General features: G+C 29.6%; 1 protein-coding gene across 1 annotated transcript in view; it reads right to left on the bottom strand.

Annotated features, from left to right (window-relative positions):
- Nucleotides 1–4,519: 4,519 nt before the first annotated feature.
- Nucleotides 4,520–25,261, bottom strand: part of LOC113384389 (kazrin-like) — a 387,846-nt gene continuing 367,104 nt past the window's right edge. Inside the window, exons 8-17 of the mRNA XM_026622105.1 lie at nucleotides 19,976–20,119; nucleotides 17,492–17,831; nucleotides 14,914–15,201; nucleotides 14,627–14,820; nucleotides 14,360–14,548; nucleotides 11,165–11,323; nucleotides 10,976–11,099; nucleotides 10,759–10,903; nucleotides 7,060–7,192; nucleotides 4,520–4,783 (exon numbers count right to left, since the gene is read on the bottom strand). Coding sequence (XP_026477890.1) covers nucleotides 4,520–4,783; nucleotides 7,060–7,192; nucleotides 10,759–10,903; nucleotides 10,976–11,099; nucleotides 11,165–11,323; nucleotides 14,360–14,548; nucleotides 14,627–14,820; nucleotides 14,914–15,201; nucleotides 17,492–17,831; nucleotides 19,976–20,119 — 1,980 coding nt within the window. The remainder of the gene's footprint in view (nucleotides 4,784–7,059; nucleotides 7,193–10,758; nucleotides 10,904–10,975; nucleotides 11,100–11,164; nucleotides 11,324–14,359; nucleotides 14,549–14,626; nucleotides 14,821–14,913; nucleotides 15,202–17,491; nucleotides 17,832–19,975; nucleotides 20,120–25,261) is intronic.

The raw sequence follows: 25,261 nt of genomic DNA, 5'->3' as shown, positions 1-25,261 counted from the left end.
TTTAGTGCAAAAGTACTGCTACACATGCTACTCCTTGTATGTATTTCAGTAGAACCTCGAATAACCGGACTAATCGTTGTCGATATTTTTATTTATTTATTTATTTATTTGATATAATTCATACATACTGTATTTCAGTCAGACAATTGTTCTGGTATGAGAGATCACAGCAATTATAACAAAAATAAAATCTAAGTTTTATGTAACAGACTTACATTAAGACATCTATATATTTTTACTTATTACTATTATACACACATATATACACAGAACTAGGGAATGCAATACCGATGGAAAATTTCAATACCGGTATTTTCGGTAATTTTTCATTTTAAAAAACGGAATACTGGTAAATTACCGGTTTTTTATTATCTTAAACAAACGTAAACAAAATTGAAAGTTACTAGTACAAATATAAAAAAATGTATACAACTACAACTATATTCAACTAAACAATAAAATAAAACAAAAAGTTTATTTTTTTGAATAATAATTTAACAAAAGTATATGCAACTTAATTAATTCATTATCACTATCGAGTATATTGAGTACTTTTCACCAAAAACAAACCTATGAGTGAGAAAGACCAAAAACGCATAAAAGATCATATTACATTATTATAATAAGCTGTATTGTCTGTATCCGATGTGTTAAATTAGCATAATCTCTTATATTTAAAAAAAAAATAATTTTTCTACACTAATTTAAGATCGGATTCTTTGTCGAGATAAATGATAAGTTACTATAATTGTTGAGTATTGTTATTTAAAACAATGTGATGCTTCTATAGTATTTTCAAACTTCGAAACGTTTTCGAAAAATAATATTTTATAATTGCAATAAGAAGCAAAAATATTTAGTATTTATCATAATTATTATGTATGAAGTTAGAAAAAATAAAGATTACGCAGAGGTAATCTCTATGATATAAAATATTTTGGCGAAAATATCACTTAAAAAACCGTTACATTTTTTACAAAAGATGAAACAAACATCATTATTAATCAGTCCAATTATATTTATTGTAACACGATGTGAAGCCTTTTGGAAAGCAATAAATACTCAGTTTAATGACGAGTTGAGATAATATTTACCATTTGTTTATCTTATAGAATCACTTGAAGATATAACTGTTTATGCGATTATGGAATTTAAAGATAAATTTGTACCGAGAAATTTAAACTTTAGGGTATTATGTATCAAATAGCGCTTATGTAAAAATACCGAGAATACCGGTATTTTTGGAATAAATACCGGTAAAAATACCGCCGAAAAATCAGGCGGTTTACCGGTAATTCGGTATACCGGTATACCGGTATTGCATTCCCTACACAGAACGCTTGCGTACATACACACATTCTTATACTTAATTGTAATTAATATTTTTACAAAACAGAAGTCGATATTCATCCGGATAATCGAATGTATGAAGAATAATGTTGTGTATTTATTAAAAATAACAAATATATACATAGATATCAACGAAAATAATGTTTATTAAGAATTGAAACCTCCTTATGTATGTACATATATATTTTCTTAGATTACATTACATACATTTACTACAATGCAGCATTAATCGTGCAAAAACTCTAATTGTAGGTATGTACATGCATATAAATTAGTCGTGGTTGGTCGTCCAGATAATTGCTAATCTGTAAAACTGAGGTCCGGATAATCAAGGTTCTACTGTATTTGATATATTTTATGTATAATATATACCTTACCTTATCTCCGTTTGTAGTTAAAGCTCTTGTTTACTGTTTTTATTAATATTTTGAACAGCAAATTAGAGCTTATTAGAGTCATATAAGATGTTGTGCTAATTTTACTTAATTCTAGTTGGTTCTGCAGATAGCAACCGAAACAGTTGTCTGTCAGTTATTATCACAATTTTTGTATTAAGGCGAATATTTATTGATGCAGTACTGCCGGATAAGGGCTATCTTCACTAGTAAAGATATTTGCTATATCTCTTTCCAAGCGAAAATCGTTGTCACTACTTCTTAAGGATGCTCAAAGCAGAATTGAACCTGAAACTCCTGAGTAATGTCCAGTCATTCTACCCACTTACCTATGAGCTAGCCTCTCCTTTTTACTAATTTTTAGATGTTTCATTGCTAAATTATAGTATAAATCTGAATTACATTACCAGTGTATAGTACCTTACTATATTCTCTTTAAGGTAGTTGAACCTGTTTTTGTTTAATTGTATTTTTTTATTTAATTATAGTGCAAATCGGTACTTTTACTCATTTCATATCTACGTGTATCACCCAAATATAGTATTTCGATTTCTTTATCCTCTTCAAAGCATTACACTTGTTATTCATATATTTTAATTCATTAATTTTATATATAAGTTTATCCCCATATGTAGTATGTCACTTTATATCCCTTGATGCACTTCAATTTATTTTTCATTAAATTATTACATAGTTTAACGTTAAAACATAGCCTATATTTGTACTGTTACACTTCTTGTTCATTCAATGTATATTTGATATACAGAATTCATTATCAACATATCTAATAGTTTACTTTATGCCCTATGAAGTTGTTAAATTTGTTTTTTTGTTTAATTATAGTGTAAATTCGTCACATTTGCTACTCAATGTATTCTTGTATAATTTTTTGATATATTTTTTATTTTTGTGCGCTACCTATAAAAAGTACTTTACTTTATCCGCCTTAAACTGTTAAGTAATTTAAATATGTTTGTTGTATTAATAAGGATAAAAAAGCACAATGCTCTTAACTAGTTGACTAACTAAATTAATTAATTCAATTAAATGAGAGCAATTAATTAGTAATCACATTCAGAAAGTGAGAAAGAGCATTCAATATATTTCTTACTAGGAAATTTCTTTATAAATGATTCGAGTTGCTCCTTCAAGTTACCAATTTACAATTATTAATTCTGGACGATATAACTATTATTAATTTTGTTCTGAATGAATAATATAGATTCTTATATATATAGTATGGATTCTATACTGTACTGTATTTCTAATATCGGCTTATACTATACTTTTATCATTCATGTTTTTTCTGACCCTTTTCATGGTAATTCATTAAATATTCAAATAATCAAAATAGTGCTGTGGCAAATTTTGAAAAATTCATTTTAAATTTATATACTTTCATATTTCATTTTTGATATATTAAATAAATGTCCAATATAAATTCACTATATTTATTAATAATGATTTTCAAAAACAAATATTGGGATAAATAGATAAATAACATAATATGATTAAATATACAAACATTAAAAGCATGAGTAAATATACTCTGAATCAATCAATAAATAAAATTCATGGACTAGGATACTTAAATAAATAACAAAATGTGAGTGATAAAATTATAGCTTAATATCTAAGTTGGGAATGGTTAGAAGTTTTTATTTCTCATGGAATTCTTTGGTGTTTTATATATTCCTTTGGTATGTTAAGTAGGAAAAACTATATTTGATTAAATTCAGATCTTATGATTCATATATTACTTAAATACACATTATTAACCTAAATTAAAGTTACGAATAATTTATAATTCTTAACCAATATATTGCTTTGTGCTTTACATGCATTTAAATAATTTTGTTATAAAAATAAATGATAATTAAACCCAATGAATTATATAACAACTCTTAAAATTAAGAGAAGTTATGATATCCAATAAAAGTTTGATCAGTGATATATTATTAAAAATAATATATTATTGAATAAATGTATAAATATAAATACTTGTGAATATTAGTCTCGTTGTCAACAAATCATTATTGCTCTTGAGAATGTCATAATTATCAAAGATTATCTTCGATCTTATTTTATATACAAAAAATAGATGAAGAGTATTTCGAGATGGACTCAGAGATAAATTTTAGCAGAACCTATAAGCGAGTATTTTATTAAATAATATTTATTCAGCAGAATCGACTTGCTTTTCATGTGTAATTTACAATTACAAAAACTTTTAAGAACCTACCCTTGTTATGAGTAAAATTATAAAAAAATAATGGTTTATACTTATTTGATTTGAAAAAATCTTAACATTATCATTGATTAAAATACCATTATCAATATTTATAGATTTTTCATTTGGTCGAATAAAACTTGTGTAATATTGAGGATTAAAATTGATGTGCTATGGTCATAATAATAGTTTTATGATTAAGATTTACTCATTAGATTGATTTGCAGACTTCATTAGTGGATTTTCAATGCAAAACCAAAAAGAGAGACTAATAGTAAAAGTTAACGATTTTTTTTTACTAACTATGACTAAGAAATAATGAGGGAATAAAATCAGTGAAAGCAGATAGAATAAATAATAATAAATAAATCAGCCATTGGTGTTAAATAACGAGCATATTAACTGATATTTTAACAGTCGACTCGTTATTAATTTTACGTGCTCACAGTTTAAATCACTTTTGTTATTTTATTAATAACAAATGATACGTATATAATCTTAATAAAAAATATCTATAAAAGCAATTATTCGAGATGAAAACTTATCAAACTGATGAAATTGCTGCAGCAATTTCGATATCGCTGATACTCTTTACCCTTCTATGTTGGGCGAAAGCTGATCGCTGTAAACTGTCGTTTACCGACGGCGGGGGTGCAGACACCCTGTGGCTGGGCGGCGGGCCTGGTGGACACGGGGGTGCGTAGAAGACAGGCCCAACAGAGTATGCTCCTTCGCTGGAACTCGAAGGCGTCGGAGATATCATCTTATCCGAACGCGGTCTCAATTTGAAGGCTCGGCTTAAAGAACCCTAAGAAAATTTCAAAATAATTATTTTTGGTAATTTGTTTTAATTTTTAAAGGAAAATTACATGTTTGCGAAAATTTTTATATTTAAATGCCATGATTTATAGACTCATATATTTAGATACGATGCAAATGCTACTGAAAAATATAATAGAAATATTCCTCAAATAAAAGCTTTTTTAATTTCAAAGTTTTCAGCTAACTCTCTTTCAACGATTTTATATATTTTTTAATAAGTCAAATGCAATGCGACACTGATAACATATTTTACATTTACATATTTTTTAATAATATTAATATTTTTCAAACTCTATAATACTGAAAGTTGCTAGTGGCGTATATTGCAGTCAAATATAATATTTTGATATCAATAATTATATTCAAGAAACTATATTTTAACGTTTTTCATTTATATTACTATCAATAACTCATGGGCCAATTCTCCAAAAGTTATTGTAAACGTTATGCTACGGGTCTATTTTTGTATGAATTGATAGTAACGAACACTATTTTCTATTATATAGTCCAATTTATTGGGAGCAAATGTAATCAGGAGACATATCTAATCATGGAAAATTTGAGAAAACTATGATGATGATGATAAAATTTCAAATATAAAAATAGGTTATTTAAATCGTATTATCCATTCATTGCAGATAATAAGAAAAATTAAATTATTTATCTTATTAGACGTAACAAAAATAATTTTAAACTCATATAAATAACTATGTGCATTTTTTATATACTATTTTCCTCAACTTTTACTCAATCGAGTATAAAATTAAAATTTAGCACTTGTGCCTAAATTAAAATATTTTTTCAAAAAAATTATTGCAATTTATAACTAAAATATTTTTCATTAATAAACTGATGAAATAGTAAAACTGTTTTTTCCTTTCAAGTATAAAATTATCAATTGATTATTTAATATCCTCGAAGTCAGAATTGCAATGTGTGTCCAAAAGTAAAAACGCTAATTAATCGACAGTGTTTGAACTTACCTGAAATATTTCATCCAGAACAACTGAATTTCATGTGATATTTCATATATCAAACTCATTCCAAAATATATTTAATAACAAATCTGTATACATATAAATTTGATTGTTTATTATATAATTAATAAAATTTTTATGTTTATACATTATTATCATTGTATCCGAAACTAAAGCTTATTGTTAATTGGAATAAGGTGATTATCCTATTACAATTGTCTACACATATTAGAAATATCTAAACATTACATATCAAAATTCGTCATTGTTCAGATTTTCCTACATCGCACTGGAGTTCCGAATTTGATCGAAGAAAATATTTGATCAAGTAATAATTTATTAATTTCGTGTCATTCCGATTTTAGGATTAATGTGCTCATTCAGACAGGCAAAGATCATGCAAGTTAATATAGAACATGCAGGTGGTATAGGAACTCTGGCCATTTTTTATAAAGTTAATGGGCAGAATTTCTTCATTAAAGTTTAAATATTAATATGTGATCACACTCGCAGATTCTGGTATTAGGTTTCTTATATTCGCGTTATAAAATTAGAACTGACTTGCTTGTTACATACCTATTTTACTGATCTTTTTCATGTTATCTATTTGTTCAAATTTTTTTTATTGTTTTATTTTAATTACAATCTGTCACATTTAGGACATTCAGTAATTGTTTTGACTTTTCTTATTATATATGAATCTTGAATGGATGGCAACCCAGTAGTTGTCCAGTCCAGTTATGTCTAATTATCTATACTCGAAGTAGTTGCTGACATTTTTTTTATATATGCAACTATACTCACCAGAGGCGATTTTCACTTCAGGCTATATTTGAGATCTATAACCTCAAGTGGAAATTTGATATCAAAGTTGCCTGATGTCAGGCTTGGCGGTAGCGGGAATCGAACCAGCGAACCAGGGACTAGTTGGTGCTAGCCCACGTTCTAACCGATATCGCCACCGCTGGCCCATTTGCTCAAAATAGTGAAGTTTTATTTAAAAAAAAAACATGAATATTTAAAATGTAACTCGGTGCACAATGTAAAATCGAAACAGTGTCCTAGAAATGTGATATGTGGATACTAATCGTTTGAAATTTCAAATCATAATTAAGTTGGAAAAATGTTAACCGATAAGTCGCCAGTGTAGTTATCCATAGCACTAGAAGAGTGGAATTGGTATATAAGAAAACACGCCAGCAGCAGATAAAAACTGAATTAAAACCTAATAAATGTTAGAACTATCAGTGTGATCACATAATAGTCTGTTTTGGACATATCTTACCCGTAGACTGCCCCGTCTTTCCGTCAAATCTAACCCCGTGGTGTAAGATCTGGACGAAGCCTGTCCCAATGTTCTGTCGGAGCCGTAAGTCGCTACTGGACCTCGATATCGCAGCCCCTGACCCAGCATTGCCCTGACGTACATATATTGTTTTTACACATCAATTATCAAGCAAAATTATAAAACAAATATAATATTAAACAAGCAGTGCAAGTTCGCTCGCCATCCATAAATCGGTATCTAACGTACGAGAAATATTTAATTTATGCTTCTAGGAAATTATTTCGTTTTAGGGGCCATTCAAGTATTACGTAAGCACTATAGGGGCGGGAGGTTATTGATTGGCTTATTTTGCTTATTTTGGGTAAGAACTTTTGCTTACTTTTGCTGGCAAAGGAAAGGGGGGGGGGGTAAATAATTGTAATAAATCTGCTTACGTAATACTTGAACGATCCCTTAGCAATTTTGGCTATCAATAATTTTTGCATAGGTAAACATGTTTAATTTGCACATTTTTATTTAAAAAATGTATTGTAATATGATGCTATGTTATAGATAACCACAATTAACCAAAATCTTTGTGAAAGAAAATGCTGTAAAATCGGACATTTCAAATAATATAAAAACCTAAATATATCTATTGAAATGCCTGGATGTCACAATAACAATATTATATAGACAATGTTATGCATTCGTATCATGGCACTAGCAATTTTGACGTATTTCTTATAAATATCATAAAAATGTGCTAGCAATATCAAAGAAATGTGCTAAAGAACAATTAATTTGTTAAGCATTTTCTAGTTATTAGAATTTTTTATATAACTTTGGTTTGTTCGATATTGAAGTATTATATTAAAAATTAATGGGCCAATTTTGCCGTAAAATAGGTCAACGTTGTGAGAACTCTATGTTACGATGCTTTTTTCACGAAAAATTGTACTAAAGACTATCAAAATACTATGTATTTGCTGTTCAGACAGGCGTTTTACACATAAAATCTAACTGCTCGCATATGCTAATAAGAAACCTCACAAAGATGAATTTATTATAACATTCTTTGTTGAAAATTGTGCGTTTTTGAAGTTAGGTTTTACACCTGATTGCATAACAAATATATAGCATTTTGATAGTTTTTAGTACCATTTTATATGAAAGAAAAAACAGCGTAACATAGCGTTCCCATAACATTGGTCAAATTACAGCAGAATTGGCCCATAAGTTTTTCTTCGGCGTTATGGTTATTAGAATTGTTGCATGCTGGCAGTACAATTAATAAGAGTATAATAAACTAATTCAATTAAAAATTCAATATTTTATATTAATTCTGTGCTAAGGTTCTTGAGTATAAGTTTCCAGAATTTATTTCAATAAGTCGATTGTCGATCGAATGAACTTAACATTTCTGTGCCAACAGTAAAAACTGCATCAAAATTCTATTAAATATTTGTTTAATGCAAGTCAGCAAAATATATGAAACTATGTGAATATTTTCTTTATGTTAGTTATGATACGAATGCATAAAAGAGCCCATATATGGGAAAATTTGTACGAAAGTTTCTAGAATGCATACATTTAAAACAAGCAGCATCAAATTTAAAATTATTTAGAACATAATTTAATTTATTGTGCATATCATCTACACCAACACAATCATTCAAAATTTTGCAAAATATTTTCAACATTTTGCTAATATCGTACCCGTTTTGGTATCGATGACTTGTTGAGTTTTGTAAGTTTTAACTTGTTTTGTAAGGTAAGGCATAAATTTTTACGAGTGTTATTTTGTTCTATCTAAAAATTAACAGTTATTACGGCCATGACCTATTCTTTATAACATTAAAACGCACAAGCCATGAAAAAACATCAACCTATGCATAAGAGCATTCGTGAAACAGAAACAAACAAAACACCCTAATTGCATTGAAAAAAATCTAAAACATCCACGTTTTTAACATTCAAAAGTGGCAAAGCTGAAGATAAAAAATTGACAGTAATGGAATAGTGGTAAATATGCATGTGCTTAATTGCAAAATAATTAAAAACAATATTTAGTAATGTCGTTGCTCGTTTGTTAATTCGATCAATTATTTCCTTCGACAACAGTTACATGCGTGATTGATGATGATCCATCGATAAAGATATATTGACACAATCTAGATCTATCACATGAAAGAACAATTATGCTCACCATTTATTAAAAAATCTTGGGTTGAAGAAGTTATTTTATTTCATTACAACATGTGTTTCAATTATTTATTGCACAACAGTAGTGTTAAATTGTAAAATTGGAGATTCCATAGATTGTTTTGAGATATGTTTTACAAACGTTTAAACGACATTAAATGGCTGCTTAAAATAATAAATTCCAAGGTAATTTAAATTATGTACATTAATTGTTATATAATATCAAAAAATAAAGTGCGATGCAGAGCTTTTAGTTTTTAATTAATTATACACGAAATTTATTGTACGACTTTCAACAATGTAGTTTTATTACAATCTTTTAGCCATTTAATTCTTTTTACTATCTCCATTTGAAATAAACATAAGTAAAACAACTATTTTAAAAACGCATCAAAAAGCAATTTTAAGAATCGTTTAACATTTATTACAAATCCATTTTTAGTTTGCAGTGGTTCAATGTGATACAAAGGTCACCATTGATTGCATGTTACAAAAATTGGTAACATTATTGATATACGAATAAAAACAAATTGGCACAAAGTAACAATAAAATGGTATTTCCTAGGAATTATTTAAAGGAATAAGTTTGGTGTAATTATTTATGATATTATCGAAAACTGTTTATCTATTGCTAGAGTTCTTGTGTTGGTGGCTGGATGAACGCGGTACTTCGGCTTGCAGTTCTTCCATTTCGCAGAAAACGACATACCTGTAGGTTTAATAAGGCATACGCTTACAAAAAACATTTTCATTGCAAAATGAACAGCAAAACGGGTGTTTGTGATAACATGTGGTGATGGTGGTGGCTATTTTAGTGTATATGATGCGGAGCGGTGATTATGGTGATTGTCGATATGAAAATTTCATACAAACTGATACACGTCCCACATGACAAATATCAATGATTTAACATGAAATTATATTTACAAGATAAATTTCGATGCTTAATATTGAACAAGTACGCAAAATTACGTGCTCAATATTGCTCTAGGTTTTATGTGAGAGCACAATATCACATACTAGATTTATCAAAGATTTATTTATAATTCACTATAATTGAAATTAATCTAATGCTCTTCCAATTGCATTACTTTAAAATCGAACGATACGCATACAAGAGATCTCCCATTTCTGCATAAAGAAAAAACGCTAATAGTAGCGCACGCATATGTTGCGTTAGACGCTTTTCAATAAACAGGCGCCAAACGCAACAAGAGCGTTTCCTTTCCTTGCCCTTTAGAGTAGAATTTCTAGTAAAATGAAATGTTTAAATTGAAATTGTATACTGTAATTATTTCAAACAAAAACATTCCTATTTCTCCTACTTTAGTACAATTTCCAGCATCATGTCTATTATTGCTAACCGGTATTTTGAAACTATAAGTGTTTAAAAGTGTGTTATTTTGATAACCGAAGCGGATGATGGAATATGAATGTATAGTATTGAAATAAATTTTAAATGCTTATTTCTACTAATGAACATGCTTCGTAAAAATTATAAAAAAATATTACCTGGCAGGTAGAACTAGAGCTTCCAACTCAGTCGCCAAATGCCTTCGTATAATATTTTTATTTGGTGGAATTCCTAAAGCTGTTGCCATTGTGTCACCATTAAAAGAAGGCTCTAATACAACTAAACCTCCATGCACTCCACTATCTAGAATTAGAAAGAATTTGTGAGTTAAATTAATTGAAGTATTAAATAAGATAAAGTGAAAAGATGTAGTACCTTTAAGATTGTCTGCATATTCAACTAAATCAATTGCACGTGCCCATCTAATAAATCTTTGATTCGTCCAAACTAAAGGATCAGCGTCCATAGTTTCGCATTTGTGCCTTCTAATAGCCAAAGCCTAATAAAAATAAATTAGAATGCAATACAATATTAAACAATGATATTATGAAATGCTATAATTACCTGTCTATCATATTTCATTATCCTTAATAAATGGATACCATGTACAACACTTGCTTGGTGGAATTTCCGTGTCACTCCTAGGAACTTTTCGAGTTCCTTCTTGGACAATGTGTCCAGCATTCTAGCGTCTACCATGCTCGCAGCAAAATTTTCAGCATACTTTAAACAAAGATATAATATATTAACTTTTACTTATAAATTATGAATTATTAACATATGGTTAAGACCAGTGGTGTTGTCGAGGCGGAACGCGCCGGAACGTAGTTCCGGAAAATCATTTTTGGAAAGGAACGCGTTCCCGCAAGAAAAAATATAAAAAATCGGTACATACAGAAAATGATTAATTAAATTAAATGTTCTTATTATTGTAATAAACATACATATATGTGCACACAATGGGTTTTGTAATAATTTTTGTTTCTTTTCTTTTCGAACGGAACCGGAAAAAACATGAGAACCGGTTTTTGAACCGGTTTATGAACCAGTTTTTAAATTTTAGCGTTCCGACAAAAAAATATTAGCACAACACCACTGGTTTTATCAAAGTCGTTTCTAATTTAGTTACAAATTGAGGTTAGGTTAGTACAAATTTCACATATGTTACTTTAAGACCGAAAAGTGTCTGATGCCCGATTATTTGGGATATAAGTTGAACTTGTTTCGGACATAGCGGGCGTTAGTCGAATAAAATAAATAATTTAAGACATTCATATAATGGAAATTGATTGTAGCAAAAAAAGCAATTCTATAAATACAAAAGCATAAGAACTGTAAAAAATGTAATATTTTAATAATTGGATGAATTTTTTGCCATCTAAGGCAAAAATATAAGCCGTTCGATCGCTTGTAAATTTTTACAATCCAACATTTATTGGTAATTTTTTTTAATCATTGTTTTATTGACATTTATTTATTCGTAAATTAGTTGGCAATTTATAGCAAAAGAGTTACCCTGATATTTCAATAGACTTATTGTCTAAATTTCGGCCTACAATTTGAGATTTGTATGCATATTCATAGAAACTTTGATCTCTTAAAAATCTGATGAAGGTGCTGTGGAATTGATGATCACTCAATTATTGATTAACCTGCTAGTAGATTAAAAAATTGTACTTCTAGACTAGTAATTCCCAACGTGAGGCACACGCCCCACAGAAAAATCCATTTTTAAATTCAAAGGGGGGAGGCAAATTAAAAAATTACACGACTTTAACCCACTTGCTTTGGGTGATTTGAATGTAATTTGTAAATACTGTTAAAAATTCGTTAAATATATTATGATCATTGTTTAGTTTAAGTGAGCACAGGATGCATGTACAAATCATATAATTTTTCCACATATATATCCATAGCTAAGGTAAATAAGCATCCCTTTTTAAGTCTAATGCAAACTTTCTCAATATTACAGATTATAGAAAAATTCTAAATTTTGTATGTATTAGTCTGCATATTTATAAATTGCCATCCTTTCCAGACAGCGGTATAATAATTTGTATATTATATTTTTAAATTTAGAATTTTTAGAATTCAGTAAGTTGCGAAACTAAGAACATCTTAAGAAAATCAGCTCGCACAAGTTACTCAAACATTCAATAAAATTTATAGTTCTATGTCTATTGTCGCACAGTGCACACAATCGTTTAAAATTAATAATTAATTTTCTATGAAGTGATAACGGCAAAGGCAGCAGTAAGGTGTAATCGATGCCTTAACGGATAATTTGGATATTTTAGATATACCGAGATAAAAATTCTTATAGAAAAAATAATATTTATAAATTAAATCTTATATACATCCGCATTTCTTATACGCTAACACCTACATCATAGGTTCCTATTCGTGTATTTTTATAGCCTTACGTATGCCTGTACGTTGCATTCTATACTACACGCCTTAACATCTATACCATACGCTATATTTCATCACATACTCTCAAATCCCTACATTGTATACCGAATACACCTAACCTATATCTACTATATATCCTATTACCTATAATTTTCCTTACACGCTACATTAACCCTACCGAGAATCGAACCCGGGTCCGCCGCGTGGCACCCAACAATCTTAACCACTAGACCACGGTAACGCTACAATCAATCGTCTTTTTTCGCGTGTCGTCGCGCCACCTTAGTATTAATTATCTAATTAATTAGAAAATGACCCGCGGAAACAACAGTGCGTCTAATATTATATTATTAATGGGGGTACCCGATAGGGTAGTGGCTAAGGTGCGCGACCGCCACGCGGATGTCCCGGGTTCAATTCCCGGTATAGACAATAGATAGGTAGAGATAATACATGGGGCGTAAGGTAAACCTATATAATATAGGTAAATATATAAATTAGACAGTAATATTTATAAGAAGTAAAAAGTATGTAGGTATATGATAAGTTAATGACGGTATAGGCATCTCACGGTATGATTGATAATAGATATCTACCTATGATATACAATAATATAGTATAGTAAGATAGGTAATAGGTTATCTATCGTATTATTAGGTTAAGTCTTATAAAGTATTGTAATAAATCTTGAGTACTTTTATATCATAATAAATACCTGTAAGTATTAATGAATACAAATAATACCACAATAAATATAAAGAATATAAATTATGTACTCAATGATTCCCTCATACTTGTACAATTTAATGTATAAACTAGCTGTACATAATAGAGTTAATTATATAAGAAGTCAATATATTAAATTTGTGAGTTCTAATCGAAATATATCAATTTGTTTGAACCAGTTTATGAACCGGATTTTAAATTTTAGCGTTCCGCCAAAAAACATATTAGCACACACTGGTTAAGACATCGTATAGTTCGGCAAATAGATTTATTTAGGTCTAGCATAAATGTTTTATGAGACATCATTAAATCAATTGAATGGAAGTTCAAAAAGCGGCTACGAACCAACCATGTTTATGGTTATATTTCGGTTTCGGTTCTGAATTAGTATTAAACAGCAGATAAAATTGCACTTGAAAGTATGACCAAAACATCGGTTTGGTCATGTGATTTCGGTAACAACAAATGCGACGTACTGCCTTTAAAACTGCTAAAATAAACTAAAACCTGGCGATGATAATTCAATAGATATGGAGTTTTAAACTATTCGCAAGTTCTTGATCTTACAATTAGATTATGTTTTCTTTCCACATGCTTATATTACGCGACATTCGATGTTACCTGTGCAAGTCCTAAGTCAGGCAACCATTCAGCGGCAACCCATGTATGTCCTAATTGTGAAATAGCGGGATAACGACATAATTCTGGTCTTCGTTGTTCCTCAATTGCCAGCCTGAGTTTCTTTCGATGCATAGGATGAGTTGTACCTAGACCAGCTTCTAGTTCGGCGTCCGAAAGTTCCAAGAGAACCTGGAATAAATAAATGATTATACATTAATTATTTGTGATATGAAATGTATGAATTTGGAAAATGTAATATGATAATACCTTTCCGCTTTTAATATTTTCTGCACATCTTGGGCCGTATTGTGGCATCCCCAAAGCTACTTCTAACCAAGCGAGAACCATAGGAGCACGCCAGCGTTCGATGGGCATTGTACTAGCTTCGCGTAACAGACGAAGTTTTTCTGCATATCCTTCCTCAGTTAATGGGCTCCATGTGTCTGTCGGTCCATTTGTATCTATTATAACAATAAAAATGAAGCAACAAAAGCATAATAATACGAGTATTTATAATATAATTTGAATAATCCAAATATCAATAATTTATTTACCTATTTCATTTTGCAATGCCATCTTGCTCCTATGCTTGGAGCGTGCAAAGACACGAGATATACTACCCCAAGTTCCACCTGCGCCTCGACCTGTTCTACCACCGAATGTGCCGGCTACTCCTGTCTTAGACCGCCTTGCACCCATCGGAGCAGGCGGTGGGTCTGCATCTAAAGGACTTCCTAGTTGTTCGACACTTCTAGATAAAGATGCTGCATCAACAGATCGTGAATAAGCACCAGCATTAAGTGGCGATAGTGTTGGACTTCGCTCTTTTGGCGACCCTACAGCTGCAAAAGAATAAAAGTTAAAAATGTACTAGTAGTTTAAATAAGATCACAGTAATTGAAATAAAAATTAATTTAACTAGAAATTTCACAGAAAGCAATGTACGATTGTGCAATACATTAACAACTAATGGCTTTTGATTGTTATGGGAAAAAAAACGTGATAAATAATTAATTGGATCTGGGTGATATTTGCAAAGTTTTACTAACTAGTCTAATCGTTTTACTTTACCATATTACTTTATTGGTGCAATAACAAAGATAGAAACAAAGAAATAACGTAGGAAGTAACAAAGAAATAAAGAATTATGATGAGCTAAATATTTATAGATTTCACATGAATATAACAATGAGAGTTGCGAAAAACAAATAACAAAAAGAAAGTTCTGATATAAGCTATACAATAATTATAATTAATATATATTATTTAAAATACTACAAAAATTGAACGAACTATAAACATGTATGATATAAATTTGACAAAAATGAACAAAGGTATTGATATAAAATTACAATCTGGCAATAATACATACCAGATTCAAAGACTGTGTGATCCGAATGCATGAGCAACGAACAATCCAATAAATTTTAGTAAGCAAAATTTTAATGCCAATTCAAAATATTTTAATGAAAGAATATATATTTTCAATTATATATTTTCGTGCCAATTTAATATATATTTTAATTTATTTTAAAAAGATATTAAATATTTTATGTAATTATTTTAGGACACTTAGTACAAATTATCTCCGATCATTTTTGTTTCTATTTTCTATTCTCTTGATACTATTTTATAAAATTGTAATAAAATCTGACTTCATTTACATGAATATCTCGAATTAAGGGTAATGATTTTTGCCCAATTAAGATCAATGATCGATATGTTGTATAATTTCGTATTAAAGCATCTGTTGACTGTGAATTACAATAAAAATATGACGCCAGTAGTGATTTTAGGAAATTTTATATTGAGCGATTCTTTCAATCATAATAAAAAATTTCATTAGTATGTCATATTTACAAAAATATTCAACTTGAATTAAGTAAACGACTTTTTCATATATAAAGTTTAAAGATTTTATTAATCGAAATGGATTATAATGCAAAGATTAATACTCAAATTTCTTGTTTTAAAATTTTAAACGAAATTTAAACGACTATATATAAAATTAAACACATGAGGATATTATACGAATTAGTCGAACGATACTGCTATACAGTACTGTATACTACGATAAAACAATACTGCCACATAAATAATCAATTATAGGAAACGTTTATGGTGTAATATTGACCAATGTTATGGCAAGGCTATGTTATCAGGCGTTTTATACATAACATGCAACTTCACTCAGATGTTATGGCACATCAGAAAGATGCAATTATAAGATTCTGTTTTGACGATTATGCGTTTTTAGGTTAGGTTTTCTATCTAAAACGCCTGACTGCACAGAAACCATATATAATTTTGACAGTTTTTGTACCATTTTGTATGGAAAAGATACGTAATAACGTAGCGTTAACGCAGCCTTGCCATAACATTGGTCTATCTTATGGCGGAATCGGCCCCATAGTTGACAATTTGAATAAAGGGCGAGGAATTTATAAGTAGCTACTAAATTTATAAGTAGTCAACCCTCCGTTAACACGGTACCTTGAATACACGGTTTCCATACTACACGGAGCTTAAAATCCGACATCCCTCCGACTACACGGACTTCCTATTACATTACGTATTTTGTTAAACAGCCCATAATTTCCTTGAGTGATTCCAGGAACTTGATATCAAAAGGGTGTTAATGCAAGTTTTTTTATCGACTTTTATCTTTTAGACATGCCTGATTATGTAATAGCTGTCTAAGAACACGTTTGAACTGACTACTGCGTTGCGCCAATTTTTGAATAAGGTGTTTATGTCATACAGGTTATTTCGTACGTATTACTCCTACTTCAAGTTGTATTCCTTGGTCTCTATACAAGACGATAAAAATGGTGCGATTTGTACTAACTCTGAGTCTCTCATAGCGCGGTTCCCATACTGCACTATATAAGGTTCCATAGAACGCACTACGAATTAGCCTGGATTGTATGTTAAATACGAGTTTTTTATAGCACGGTCCCTATACTGCAATGTACGCACTTGCCGCGTTAACAGAGTGACTGTATCACGCCTTTTGATGACGAGATCAATTAGATTAAATTCGATGCATATGCAATTATTACTTGTGTTGTAATACAAAACATCTAAGACTTTCTAATAATAATAAACAAAGAAAAAATATTTGACACTTACATTGATACATGTGGGGCGCACACGACGAAGAAACAATAGACAAACTATCAGGATCCACAGTGATCGACGGCGCGTTACCGCCGCTCACAGAAGCGGCGCCCGCGCATTCCGATCGGCCACCATCCGACAGGTTGCCCGCAGCACTCTCGCGATCGCTGGACCCTCGCACGCCGCTGTCTGCCGAGCACGAACCGCGTTCGCAGCCGCCGCTTGCTCCTCCGCCGTGGCCCATGCTACTGCCGCCTAAGAGGCTAGCTGGGGGGGTTACCGGACCTCGTGGTAGGGAAGCTAAGGACTCTTGGTCGGACATGCATCCGCCGCCAGATAGTTGTCGACGTGCCTGGAAAAATAATATTATTTTAAATGAATATTTACTTTTTTGACTATTTGTAAAATATTGTAGCTATGTCAATTGACAACTTTCGATCACCTATATTAAAAAATAAAATATATACTTTTGACTGTATTACTAAGGTGACCATATTTTTCAAAGTCAAAACCGGGACGGCAATTTTTAGTTATGCTAATCCGGGACGAGGGGTATATAATAAGAATTTTTTTATATTCATCTTTTTTATAGGAATTGCGGACTTTCGGTAAGAATAAGATTACATGTCGATTATTCGATTATTATATTATATTTTTTCATCTATGATATTATATCTTATATCGATCTATATGTTTTTTGCGCTTTTGAGCCTTGTATAATATTTTAGTCAATTTTATTCATGGATATTTTAAAAAAATTAGCACTTGTTCGTTTTTTTCATAATTTTTGTTAATTCATCTGCTGATTTTCGAAAAATCGGGACAATCCGGGACAAAAGATCTAAATCCGTTACAAATCATGCTTTTAAAATAACCCGGGACACAAGGTGGAAATCCGGGACTGTCCCGGCCAACCCGGGACGTATGGTAACCTTAGTATTACAGATAAAAAAAATCTTGAATATTTATATGAGACTATATAAGGGCATACTTGCCTTATTTTTTGCACAAGCTACAATTAAAGTTTCAAGGTTATTATGAATTGATATATTAAATATTCTATGATGATTTTTGATTTTATTCACAATTTATGAAAAAATTCACTTTGAAAAGTAGTAGTCACACTTTTACAGAAGTGTCGAAGGTTTTAATATGGCCATGATTATATTATTCTGATTCAACTAAATCATAATTCTACCCAAAATTATTTTTACCTAAAAAAAAAAAAAAGTCTTTTATACTAATAGGAAAATTTACAATTATATATTATGAGTGCAATTGATTGATTTGATGTAGTTAAAAATAAAAATGAATTGACATATTTGTATATTAATATTATTTAAAAGGTTGAAATGGTACTTAAAACTTAATGCAAAAAAGGTACAAAACTTACGCTGAATTGCATGCAATAATTTACGGTTAAACATTAAACATGCAAGTGAATACAAATCATGCGAATATATAATATATATTTAAAATGTATATTAAAATTAACGAAACAATTTCATCAGATCCCAAATGTAATTGCGGAACAAAAGCAAATAAAATATATGGATCAGAATTTAAACAGCAATACTATGCAAGATGGCTTAAGCGTTTGATTACTGTTTTGCTCAAATAGATCATTACTTTTGACACAAATTGCGTTACCTTAAATAGGAATTTTAGTACATAGTTATATTTTTTACAAGTTCTTTTGTTAATTGTTATGTATTTTAATGTGCGTGAGTTGTCAACATTTTCTAGAAATTAGAAATCGTAGTATATTTATAGAAAAACATAGAATATCCAATATTGAATTTAAATACTTTGGGTAATATGGAAGATCAATAGAAAATAATATGATCTTTTACCCAGCGACTTCAGAAAAAATTAAAATTAACTATGAAAATAAAATTAACAATCATCTTAAACTATCACAATCTTTTTAATTATTATTTAGAAACACAAATTATGGTAAAAAAAATTAAATTGGTAAAAAAAAATCAACACTTAAAACAAGCTGATACTCGTCATAATTAGATTTTAGTGCATGTGTGCTAGTGACATAAGCCAAATAGCTCATAGAATTGTCTGATTGCTATTGAAAATAAAATTAAAAAAAAAACACACACAAATCCCTGGATTGGCAAAAGGTTAATAATAAATAATAATGGTTAGTATTAATGTTTAGTTAGTAAGTTATGTGAAATTCAGAGGAGATATACTAAACTTGTTTTTAAATTTCTATACAACACTGTAGTAAAACAGCTGCAAGTTTAATAAAAGTTTTTTAGTTAATAAAACATAAAAAAAAAATTTAAATTATTGTGAATAATATAATTATAATTAGGTAACCAACAAACACTAACAAATGGAAACTATTTTGATTCGAATTATGAGATGTGCTAAAAGCTCTTGATTGTGCGGTGTGTGATCAATAATTGTTAGTTGACTATTATATAATGACTTTTATTAAAAGTTGAAGTTAGTTCGAATTTTCAAAAAACTACTCACTTCTTGCAATTGATCCTGAGCCCTTTGCAATTGTTTCTCTCTGGCCGATAATTGGGCGGCCAGAGCGAGCGATCTTTCGGCCTCGTCCCGCGCGTGCCGCAAGAGACTCCAGCGCTCTCTATCGCGATCCGAATTGGCGCGCTGCTGTAACGCGGTACAGAAAATGATTTTTTTAATCTCATTCTTTTTTAATTTTTGTCAAAAATGACTATTAATGATATGAATTTGTTAGTAAAATTGTATTTATTTTGAATGATGATGATTTTATGAAGAAATATTTAAAAGCTATGGATACTTAATAACTACCAACCTAACTATATTAGGATCTAAAAAAAATAGGTTATATGATAGATATATGTACATGGATGGAACGAAATTATGTAGAAGCGATTGGAGCACCTTCGTCTTTCATAATGAAATAATGGATTCCAGTTGGACTCATTTTAAACAACTCATATTAACTAATATAATTGCAAGAGTATAATGATTTTTTTTTCTATAACTACTAATCTAACTATATTAGGATCTGAAAAATAGGTTATATGATAGATATATGTACATAGATGGAATGAAATTATGTAGAAGCGATTGGAGCAGCTTCGTCTTTCTGGATGGATGGATTCCAGTTGGACTCATTTTAACCAACTCATATTAACAAATATAATTGGAAGAATATAATGATTTTTTTTCTGTAAATAGATCTCAGACGTGGCAACACCAGTTTTTCTATTCGTATGACTTTGAACATTATTTTTTAACACTTTCTAAAACTGCATTTTTTTCAGATATTTCAGACATTTTACTTCAAAATCCGATAATTAACGATTTGAATGCAAAATCGGCTCTAAATAATTGATTTTGTACATCGCTTTGTACTACTTTTTTGGTGACTAAATAATATCATATAATAATATAATACTATTATAGTAATTAATTCAGCACTATGATCATTGAGTCAGGTGAATATTGTAAAGTTATTTTTATATGATAGTTGCTTCTTTAAAATTGGATTTGCATAGTTGCAAGTATCACTTTCATATTTATCAATGAGGTAAGTAACTTTTATCGCTAGTATATTGAAATTCAATAAGATAATTATATCACTAAAATTGTGAACAAGACTATATTTATGACGAATAGAAAAATAATTAAACAAAAAAATATCCATATGGGTTTGAAGCGATATTTTTATTAGCTAAGAGCCAAACACAAAAAAAATGGGCAGATGACATTTTCATAAAAAGAACTAGAGGATAAAATCAGCTCAAAATTAAAATTATAATTAAACACCAAACAAAATTATATTTAAAATTAATGTCTATTTAATAAAAACAATTAGTTATTTATATAAATAATTAATTGTATTAAATAACATTTTGTGCCATGATTCTATATAATTGTACATTTTAATCAGGACTTATATAATTTCTATAATATACCCCCCAAACCACATTGTTTTTAGGGTAATTCTCAAGACTCCTTAAATTATGTGTAAAAATCTTGTAATTCTTCAAAAATATTGCAATAGTTACGAATAATCAAAAAACGTCAAAGAAATGAGTAATTTGAAAAAATTAAACTTACCTTTACATTTGAAGTTATGCTAATTATACATCTGAATAGTCATTCTTAAATTTTCACTACACAAATCTTCCATCATATAACTTCATGCAAATGCAATAACAAATATGAATAAGACTAACATGACAAAATATACAACCAAGCAAAATCGAATAAACTTATACATTTCTATAAGTATTTGTCGTTCGTTTGTTTTTTTAATCATAAATGTGTTTTGTTTAATAATATATTTATATAAAATTTTCAGGCGGAGATTTTAGAAATATGAATCTTCAAATTTGGTTTCGGGACCAAAGTTTAATAAATTAAATTAACTAGAAAAGCTTTCAAATTTTATTCAGAAATTTGAAAGGTTTGCTCTGGTTTTCAATTAGATTGGAGTGTATCTAACTTGAAACTAACTGTTGAGCTTTTTCCAATTATAATAAAAAATAAATTAGTTGTTTATTATATTTTACTATTAGTATATTAGAATCATTCCGAAAAATCTAAAATTTTGATAATGTTTCAAAACTTTGTAGAAAGTTTGTAAATTATTTAAGATTAATAGAATATAGTTTGGAAAACTAACAACACCTTTTCTTAAAGCTCACTGTCATACACCACTAGTTCTAAATTAATTTAAATAATAATTCATCTTATCAAAACTACGGACTCATAGCTGTCAAGATATCAAATGAAATTAATTAAATTAAATTATAATTTGTTTGTCAACACACTGTGACTTCTCTTCAAACTGTCAGAAAGTTAAACTGGTCGTAAATACTTGCACACTTTGCTGCAATTAACAATATATAAAGTGCTGACATATATACATTATCCCATTTATTTTGATGGTCTTAAAATAAACAATGCTAACTGTTTATTATAATATGCGACAATAAAGTGATTTAGCCAACATTATTCAAATTGTGCTTGTAAAATAATGAGACCACCAAGAATATCTTAAAACTCAGTAATTGTAATATACACATGAGTATTTTGAATTTTTAAAATAGGTTTATTATTAAAAAGTAATATCGTATATGTTAAGGTTACGAAAAATTTATATAATATTAGAGCAAATTTTTTTTATCAAATTTAGCAGTTTCGATGCTCTTTTATTCCGAAATATGTTGTATTTAAGAAATTTGTTCCAGTTTTTTCCTTTAAAATATTTATATCCAATTTTAATACCTACCCTAAAAAAATTGGATTCGTTAAAATAGTATATGATTCTTTAGCTTAATATAAAGTTTGCCCCAAGGAAGCAGGGACAGCCACGAGGCAAACAGATCTAACGTCTTTTTATAATTTTTGAAGGGATAGCACAAAATAGTAATAAATTAAAATGTTATAACTTTTTTTAAAAATCTTGTGAGAAATCTCTTTTTTATTTTTTCTGTTTCTCTGAAGAACAGTATGCAGCTTAAGGTATTATAATTCGTGCTGTCTATTAACATAAATTCCAATCACTTTGAAGACAGCTTTGCTTTTCGTTGTCATTAATTGTTCTCTAAAAAGCAACCACATTAATAAAAACTCTTCAGGAGTGTTTTTGCCCGAAACTAGAAGAGTAAATCTGAGTTTTTTTCTTGTGAGAAATGTTTTCAATTTTTTTATTCTTTTTGTTTCTCCAATACCAGTATGCTACTTAAGGTATTATAATTCGTTCTTCATATTAACATAAATTTCCAATCACTTTGGAGACACACCTTTGCTTTACGTTGTCATGAATTGTTTTCTAAAAAGCAACCGACATTAATACAAGCTTTCAGGAGTGTTTTTGCGAAACAGCGCGTATACTTTTTTCAACGGCCAAAAAACGTGGGGAACAAACGGCTCTCGTTCTCTTACAAACACACTCATTTATTTCCGCGGATAATGGACATGCCGACCCCGGTTCTCTTTGTCCGACCGTATTTATGGGTTCAAGAGTTTTCTTTGATGATATGTCATCGAAATGTAAAACGATTGTATTTAAGTGCACGATATAAATGCTCGTAACTCGAAGTACAATGAAGCGCCTATTCCGCGTCAGTTCTACGCTTGCATTGTGCAGTCCGTCGTTGTGAGAGACGTGTAATTTATTCCTGCAATAACTATTGTTGAAGAATGGGGTCATCAGGACGCAAAATGAATTGCATGTTTTGCAGGAAATTTTTGAAGTAAAACTTCTTAGGCGCAACTAGGTGTTAAATCCATACAAATGCAAGGGAAGTGCGTTACGGCAGATAAGATAAGAGTCGAGTGCCAATGATTCGTCATTCGCTCTCGATGATATCATTTCTATACGGGTCGATTGTGATTAGTCGTCGCGTAGTCAACCGATATCTGTCGCTGTATGCGTCCCGCGTCAAACGTTGCATGCGTACCGATATCAACAAGGAAATCGACATAGATAGATAAATAAACATTTTGAAATTACATCGTAGTACAAATCTTGATTTAATGAAAAATGCCTGAATCAGAAGAATATTTTACCCTGTTCTTGAAAATAATAAAACAATTAAACATTTGTACTAAACGTAAGTTTATTGATTAGAAATTATTTCTATATTATTTGTAGATTCTATAAATCTTTGAAGTCATTAAAATGAAAAATATTTTTAGGCAAGACAGTTATTACAGCTGTTCAAAGAATGAGATTATATTGCCAGCGAAAAAGTAAATAAAATACAAGCAGTCAATGAATGTATGTTAATTTTAATTACATGAAGTTTTTCAAACTCAATTATTACACGATGAGTGAAGTTTGTGAATGAATTTATAGATTTATTAATGAGCAATTACTTCATTTCTATGATGAAGATTAATTTCTAAATGTTAATTACAATGACCAAACCGATCATCTCATTTTTGAAGTATGACTTTAATTAACACATTATGTTTTTAAATATGATACATATTTTTAATGCTATTATAAATGCATAATTTATAATTTATCATTATATAAATGTGTTAAATGGTGAATGGTACGAAACATTATACGAAACTGTTATATGATGTATTTATTTTTACTTAAATGCCATCTTGTACAGTAGCAAATAAATGTTACTTCAATCGCGTATGAACCTTAGGCGCATTCTTTTTTATATAATAGTACCCAATATCTATATTACAAATCATTAAAGTACTTAAATCTAATCATTACCTATCTAACTATACCGTACGATACCTAAGATCATCAGTTCCTACGTTTATATATAAATCTATGACCGCTTCATCAATATTTGCTATTAACCTATCATATATATAACATACACCCTACGTATCTTTTTACCCCTTACAAACTTTTTTATATAAAAGTACCCAATATCTATATTACGAATCGTTAAAGTACTTAAATCTAATTATTACCTATCTAATTATACCGTACGATACCTAAGATCATCAGTTCCTACATTTATATCTATGACCGCATCATCAATATTTGCTATTAACCAGATTATATATAACATACACCCTACTATCTTTTTACCCTTACAAACCTTACATTCTACCGTTTTACGCTATATTTTATCTTCCTCTATATCTATTCTCTCTACGTATACTCTATTGTCTATCGCCTAGATCGGGAATTGAACCCGGGACCACCGCGTGGCAGTCGAGCGCCTTGACCACTACTCTATTGGGTCCCCAACAAATAATTTATTAAGAGACGCACTGTTCTTTCACGGTACCTTTACCTATTATTAATTAAGTAATGAATACTAAGGTGGAGCG

Source organism: Ctenocephalides felis, unplaced genomic scaffold, assembly GCF_003426905.1.
Source record: "Ctenocephalides felis isolate EL2017-DRISC unplaced genomic scaffold, ASM342690v1 CF-g0.4_SCAFFOLD_03571, whole genome shotgun sequence".
NCBI classification, from domain to species: Eukaryota; Metazoa; Arthropoda; class Insecta; order Siphonaptera; family Pulicidae; genus Ctenocephalides; species Ctenocephalides felis.
Note: the sequence above shows the minus strand (reverse complement) of the source record. Positions and strands in the feature narration are given on the sequence as shown.